At 37.7% G+C, this 7,895-nt stretch overlaps 1 protein-coding gene across 1 annotated transcript in view; it reads right to left on the bottom strand.

Moving 5' to 3' along the window:
- Positions 1-580: 580 nt before the first annotated feature.
- RBM11 (RNA binding motif protein 11) overlaps positions 581-7,895 on the bottom strand; it is a 19,980-nt gene continuing 12,665 nt past the window's right edge. Inside the window, exon 5 of the mRNA XM_042783648.1 lies at positions 581-868. Within this exon, the coding sequence (XP_042639582.1) occupies positions 581-868 (288 nt within the window). The remainder of the gene's footprint in view (positions 869-7,895) is intronic.

Below are 7,895 nucleotides of genomic sequence, written 5' to 3' on the forward strand. Positions count from 1 at the left end.
ATATGTCCTTGTTTTATAAAGTAAACTTTTAGGAGAGTAATGTACAGAACGGATACATTTAGACATAAAATATAAAATGTTATCTCAAGTTATTAGCAAAGGAAATGAAAGCCTGCTTACCCAGTCTTCAATAGGAAAAATCGACAACTCTTAAATATTTGCAGTAGTGTCTTTCAGGAAATCCACAGCTCTGCTTCTAATCCCAACTCCTTTTTGTTGAGGGTTTTAGGTAATAATCAGCAGAGCATAGTGCCCCACACATAACTGTTCAGTGAGTAATTTTTTATTTATAGCTTAGTGTAATTTCATCATTACTACTATACTTAAACAACTCAAAGTGTGTTTCTTGTTGATAATGGGTCAACAATACCACGACTGATACAAAAAATAGTACATTATATAATTTTTGAGTTATTCTCATTCAAGACAAAAACTGCATACTAAATTAGATTAAGTATTATTTCTACATTTTAAAAGTGACAGCCACAAAATTGGACATTTGATTAAATATAGGTGGTTTTTTTCTTTTTCTTTTAAGGTTATTATTCTCAGTAAATAAATCTCTCACTTGAATGTAGAACTAATACCTTTTCTTTTTCTTACACTTTCGAAACTTCTGGGTATATTCATTTCCTCTGCTGTTATCTGTGCTACTATCACTATCACTGTTTTGCTTTTGTCTCTTTCGTTTATTCATCTGATAAGGATCAGAGTCACTTGATTGTTGGTGAGTCCATTCATAAGAACTGGGTCCGGCATCCAAATCCGGAATGCAATTTAGTGAAGAAGACAAGGATGTGTTATTAGGAATTGGTACTGTCATCTCATAGTAAGGAAGCTGAAGTGTTGGATTATATGTATTCCACTGCTGTGAGGAAAAAAAAGAAAGACGTTCATCTACAAAAACAAGCCCAAAATTAAAACAAAACAAAACAAAGTTAATAGTTTACATGCATTATATAAGTAACTGTGAGTAAACCAAACTATCTGTTGGTACAAAAAGGACAGTGACTTTGTGTAAAAGGGATCTGCTAGTTTCTTAAATGACTAAGGCTTATATAAAGAGTCAAGGTAGTATGTAGATTACTACAAAGTTTACTACCATACAGATTATCACTGTCTACTGACAGATAGAAATTCTGGTGATGCAGTGGATAAAGCATTTGGCTGCTAACCAAAAGGTTGGCGGTTCGATCTCATCAGCTACTTTGTGGGAAAATATGAGGCAGTCAGCTTCTATAAAGATTTAAAGCCTTGGAAATCCTGTGGGGCAGTTCTACTGTCCTATAGGGTTGCTATGTGTCCGAATCAACTCAAAGACAGTATTTTTTTTTGTGTGGTTATCTACAGAAATATAATGTAAGTCACATATGTATAATTTTAAACCTTCTTGTTGTTGTCATTGTTAGTTGCCATCATGTCAATTCTGACTCAAGTAAAAATAAACTAGTGGGATTAATCAGTTCATTTTTTGAAATGTGTCCAAAATATCACATCAATTTCTAATCAATATAAAAATTATTAATGAGATATTTAACATTCTTACTGTTTTTTGCATTAACTCTGGTGTGTATTTTATCCTCACAGAACATCTCAATTTGGATGCTAATTTTTATTAAAAATACTTGATCTGAACTTGCTGTTGTTGTTAGGTGCCATCGAGTCAGCTTTGATTCATGTTCTTATTGTTGTTATGTGCTGTCGAGTTGGACCTGACTCATAGCGACCCCTCCTTGGGTTTCCGAGGCAGTACCACTACAGAAGTAGATTGCCCCATCTTCTTTCCGAGGAGTGGCTGGTGGGTTTGAATTGCCAGCCTTCTGGTTAGCAGTCAAGTGCCTTAGGCACTACGCTACCAGAGTGTATAACAGGACTAAACACTGTCAAGTCCTGAGCCGTCCCCACAATCCTTGATATGCTTGAGCCCATTGTGGTAGCCATTGTCAATCAATATCCTTGAGAGTCTTTCCCTTTTTTGCTGACCCCCTACTTTACCAAGCATGATATACTTCTCACAGGACAAGTCTCTTCTGACAACATGGCCAAAGTAGGTGAGATGAAGTCTGGCCATTCTTGCTTCCAAAGAGCATTCTGGCTACACTCCTTACAGGGTAGGTTTGTTTGTACTTCTGGCAGTCCATGGTATTTTCGGTATTCTTTGCCCACACCACAGTTCAAAGGCATCAACTCTTCTTTGGTCTGCTTTATTCACTGTCCAGCGTTCACATGTGTATGGGACTACTGAACATACCATGACATGGATTAGGCACACCTTAGTCTTCAAAGTCACATCTTTGCTTTTCAACACTTTAAAGAGGTCTTTTGCAACATATTTTCCCATTATAATTGGATGTCCAATTTCTTGACTGATGCTTCCATGGGTAATGACTGTGGATCCAATTAAAATGAAATCCCTGACTCTTTTCTCCATGTATAGTGATGTTGCTTATTGGTCCAGTTGTGAGGATTTCTGTTTTCTTTAAGATGAGGTGTAATCCATACTGAAGACTGTAGCTTTGATCTTCATTAGTAAATGCTTCAAGTCATCTTCACTTTCAGCAAGTAAGGTTGTGTCATCTGCATATTGCAGGTTGTTAGTTAGTCTTTTTCCAATCTGGATGCCACGTTCTCCTTCGTATAGTCCAGCTTTTCAGATTATCAGCACACAGATTGAATAAGTATGGTGAAAGGATACGAACCTGATTCAAACCCGTTTTGTTCTAACAGCCTCCTGGTCTACGTACAGGTTCCTCATGAGAACAATTAAGTGTTCTGGAATTCCCAATCTTCTCAATGTTAGCAATAATTTGTTAAAATCAACACAGTTGAATGCCTTCACATACTCAATAAAACACAAGTAAACATCTTTCTGGTATACTTTGTTTTCAGCCAAGATCCATCTGACATCAGCAATGATATCGTTCATTCCATGTCCTCTTCTTAATCCAGCTTGAATTTCTGGAAGTTCACTGTCAATATACTGCTGCAACCATTTTGGATTTGGATTATCTTTATGAAAATTTTACTTGCTTGTGCTATTAATGATATTGTTTGATAATTTCCACATTCTGCTGGATCATCTCTGGAGTGCACACAAATATGTATTTCTTCCAGTCAGTTGGCCAGGAAGTGTCTTCCAAATTTCTTGGCATGAATGAGTAAGCAGCTCTAGCACTGTATCCATTTGTTGAAACACTTCAATGGGTATTCCACCAATTTCTGGAGCCTTATTTTCCTCCAATTTCATCAAGGCAGCTTGGACTTCTTCCTTCAATACTGTTGGTTCTTGATCATATGCTACCTCCTGAAATAGCTGAATGTCAACCAATACTTTTTGGTACACTGACTCTGTGTATTCCTTCCATCTTATTTTGATGCTTCCTGCATCATTCAATATGTTGTCCATACAAAACCAACCGAACCCACCGTCTTCGAGTCAATTCTTACTTCTAGCTACCCTCACTGGGTTTCCAAGGTAGTATATCTTCATGGAAGTAGATTGTTCATCTTCCTTCCACAGAAAAGCTGGTGGGTTTGAACTGCCAACCTTCTGGTTAGCATCCAAATACCTATGCACTACACCACTAGAGTTCCTTATGCTGACCACAGAATCCTTTAATATTGCCAATTTGAAGCTTGCTTTTCTCCTTCTGTTCTTTTAGCTTGAGAAATGCAGAGTGTGCTCTTCCATTTGATTTTCTAACTGCAGGTCTTTGCACATTTCATTATAACTCTTTACTTTGTCTTTTGAGCTGCCCTTTTGAAATCTTCTATTCTTTTAGTTTGTCATTTCTTCCTTTTATTTTAGCTACTTTCCATTCAAGAGCAAGGTTCAGAATCTCTTCTGACATCCCTTTTGGTCTTTTCTTCATTTCATGTCTTTTTAATGACCCTTTCCTTTCTTCATGTATGATGCTTGATGTCATCCCAAACTCCTGTTTTTCCATCATTTGTGTTGAATGTGTCAAATCTCTTCCAGATGGTCTCTAAATTCAGGTGGGATATAATCAAGGTCATATTTTGGCTCTTGTGGACTTAACTGTCTTCAGCTTCAACTTCAACTTGAATATGAGCAATTGATGGTCTGTTCCACAGTCAGCTCCTGGTCTTGTTTTGACTGAAAATGCTGAGCTTCTCCACTGCTTCTCTGCACAGATTTAGTCAATCTGTATTCATAATGGCAAGGTCCATGTGTATAGCTGCCATACATGTTGTTGAAAAAAGGTATTTGCAAAGAATAAGTCACTGGTCTTGCAAAATTCTGTCATGCAATCTACAGTGCCGTTTCTCTTACAAAGGCCGTATTTTCCAACTACCAATGATTCTTCTTTATTTCCAACTCACTCTAATCACTAGTAATAATCAACATATCTTGACTGCATGTTTGGTCAATTTCAGACTGCAGAAGTTGGTAAAAATCTTCAATTTCTTCATCTTTGGATTTAGAGGCTGGTGTGTAAACTTGAACAGTGGTATAACTGGTCCTCTTTATAGGCATATGGACATTATTCTATCACTGATAGCATTGTACTTCAGGACAGATCTTGAAGCGTTCTTTTTGATGATGAATAGGATGCCATTCCTCTTTAGTTTTCATTCCCAGAACAGTAAGACTATATGATTGTCTGATTCAAAGTGGCCAATACCAGTCCATTTCAGCTCACTAATGCCTAGGATATCAATCTTTATGCATTCCATTTCATTTTTGACAACTTCCAATTTTTCTAGATTCATGTTATTGTTTTGTGCTGTTGTGTTGGACCCGATTCATAGCTATTCCTCCTTGGATTTTTGAGGCAGTACCTATAGAAGTAAATTGCCCAACCTTCCTTCTAAGGAGTGGTTGGTGGGTTTGAACCGCCAGCCTTCTGGTTAGCAGTCAAGTGCCTTAGGCACTACACTACCAGAGCTCACATGTTCTGATTATTTATGGATTTTTGCAGTTTCTTCCCAATTTGAGTCATGTCCCATCAGCAAATGAAGGTGCTGAAAGTTTTATTCCATCCACATCATTAAAGTCAACTCTACTTTGAGGAAGCAACTCTTCCCCAGTCGTATTTTGAGTGACTTCCAACCTGTGGGGCCTATCTTTTTGCACTATATTAGAAAATGTTTCAGGGCACTTCATGAAGTTTTCCAGTAATATATCAGACAGTGTTTCATTCATAAGGTTTTCACTGGCCAGTTTTTTCAGAAGTGGATGGCCCGTCCTTATTCCCAATCTGTCTGTCTTGAAGCACCGCTGAAACCTGTCCAATATGTGTGAACCTGATGGTATTTGAAATATCGGTGGCAGAGCCTCTAGCCTCACAGCAACATACAAACCATCACAGTATAACAAACTAGCAGAAGAGTGATGGTATCTGATGTTAGATTTTATAAAATTTACAGATGAAAACATTGACTGACATACTCAAGTTGTTCCAAATATCATGTGTATGCTGAATAGTCATAAAAATTACACCCTGTAATTCAAAATATAGGTTATATCCCTACATCTGTCACTAACAAGCTGTATAATCTTAGTTTTGTTAATTGAACCCTTCAACATCAATTTTTTTATAAAATGAGGAGTTGGGAGAAAAGATTACTATGTTCCCCTTTAATAATAAAGAGCATAATTAAGATTTCTAAGCCAGAACTACAGGCAGACAGGGCCCACACCCAGAGGCAGTAAGTGGGTAAAGAGCTGGGGATGAGAGAAAGCCATGGGTTCCAGTAAGGGAAGGCAGACAGGCCCCATACCCAGAGGAAGGAAGCAGCAGAAAAGCTGGGGACAATAGAGCTGTGGCATCCAGGTAAGGGGTAGGTGGACAGGTTTCAAATAGCTAAGGAGACAAACTGTCTGTCAGTTTGTCGTACTATGGTAGCTTGTGTGTTTCTGTGAGGCTGGATGCTATGCCACTGGTGTCTCAAACACCAGCAGGGTTGCATATGGTACACAATTTCAATGAAGCTTACAGACTGAAACAGACTAGGAATAAGGAAGAGATCATCCATTTCTCAAAGAACTGGCCAGGAGAAACCTTACGAATAGTACAGAAACACTCTCTGATAGATTACTGGGCAACTTTATGAATAACCCTGATACAGTGCAAGAAGATGAGCCCCTTAGGTCAGAAGGCACTCAAAATACGACTGGGAAAGAGCTGCATCATCAGAGTAGAACCAACCTTCATGATACAGATAAAGTAAAGCTTTCAGTACCTCCATTTGCTGGTATGTCACAACTCAAATTGAGGAGAAACACCTGCAAACATCCATTAATAATCAGAATATGGAATGTACGAAATATGAATCTAGAAAAATTGGAAGCTGTCAAAAATGAAATGGAATGCATAAAGATTGATATCCTAGGCATTACTGAGCTGAAATGGACTGGCTTTACCATTTTGAATCAGACAACCAAATGATCCACTATACTGGGAATGACAATTTGAAGAGGAATGATGTGGCATTCATAATTACAAAGGATGTTTCAAGATCTGTCCTAAAGTACAATGCTGTCAGTGATAGGATTATATCCATACACCTATAAGGAAGACCAGTTAATGTTATGATTATTCAAATTTACACATTGACCACCAATGCCAAAGATGAGGAAATTGAAGATTTTTATGAACTTCTGCATTCTGAAATTGACCAAATATGCAATCAAATGTGTTAATTATCACTGGTGACTGGAATGCAAAAGTTGGAAACAAAAAAGAATCACCAGTATTGTAAAATTTGGCTTTGGTGATAAAATTAATGCTGGAGACTGCATGATAGAATTTTGCAAGACCAACAACTTATTCATTGCAAATACCTTTTCTCAACAACACAAATGGCAGCTATACATGTGGACTTTGCCAGATGGAGTACACAGGAATCAGATTGACTACATCTGTGGCAAGAGGCAATGGAGAAGCTCAATGTCTTCAGCCAAAACAAGGCCAGGAGCTGATTGTGGAACAGACCATCAACTTCTCATATGCAAGTTCAACTTGAAGTTGAAGACAATTCAACAAGTCCACGAGAGCCAAAATATGACCTTGAATATATCCCTCCTAAATTTAGAGACCATCTAAAGAATAGATTTGATGCATTGAACACCAATGACCAGAAACCAGAATTGTGGGATGACATCAAGAATATCATCCATGAAGAAAGCAAGAGGTTACTAAAAAGACAAGAAAGGAGGAAAAGACCAAAATGGATGACAGAAGAGACTCTGAAAATTGCCCTTGAGTGGAGAGTAGCCAAAGGAAATGGAAGAAATGACAAGATAAAAATGCTGAATAGAAGATTTCAAAATGCAGCTCGAGCAGACAAAGCCAATTACTATAATGAAACATGCTAAGACCTGGAGTTAGAAAACCAAAAGGGAAGAACACACTAGGTATTTCTCAAGCTGAAAGAACTGAGGAAAAAAAAAATTAAGCCTCAACTTGCAATACTGAAAGGTTCTATGAGCAAAATATTGAATGATGCAGGAAGCATCAAAAGAAGGTGGAAGGAATTCAGAAAGTCATTGTACCAAAAATAACTGGCCGATCTTCATTCATTTCAGGAGGTGGCATATGATCAAGAACCAATGGTATTAAGGGAAAGAACTGAAGCTGTACTGAAGGAAATGGTGAAGAACAAGGCACCAGGAATTGACGGTTTACCCACCGAGATATTTCAACAAATGGATGCCCCGCTGGAGGCACTCACTTGGTTATACCAAGAGATTTGGAAGACAGATACCTGGCCAACTGATTGGAAGATATCCATATTTGTACCCATTCCAAAGAAATGTGATCCCACAGAATGTGGAAATTATCAAACAATATCATTAATGTTGCATACATGTAAAATCTTACTGAAGATAATTCAAAAATGGTTGCAGCAATATATTGACAGAGAACTTC

Source organism: Orycteropus afer, unplaced genomic scaffold (assembly GCF_000298275.1).
Source record: "Orycteropus afer afer isolate SDZICR_OR568_19922 unplaced genomic scaffold, OryAfe1.0 scaffold00022, whole genome shotgun sequence".
Lineage (NCBI taxonomy): Eukaryota > Metazoa > Chordata > Mammalia > Tubulidentata > Orycteropodidae > Orycteropus > Orycteropus afer.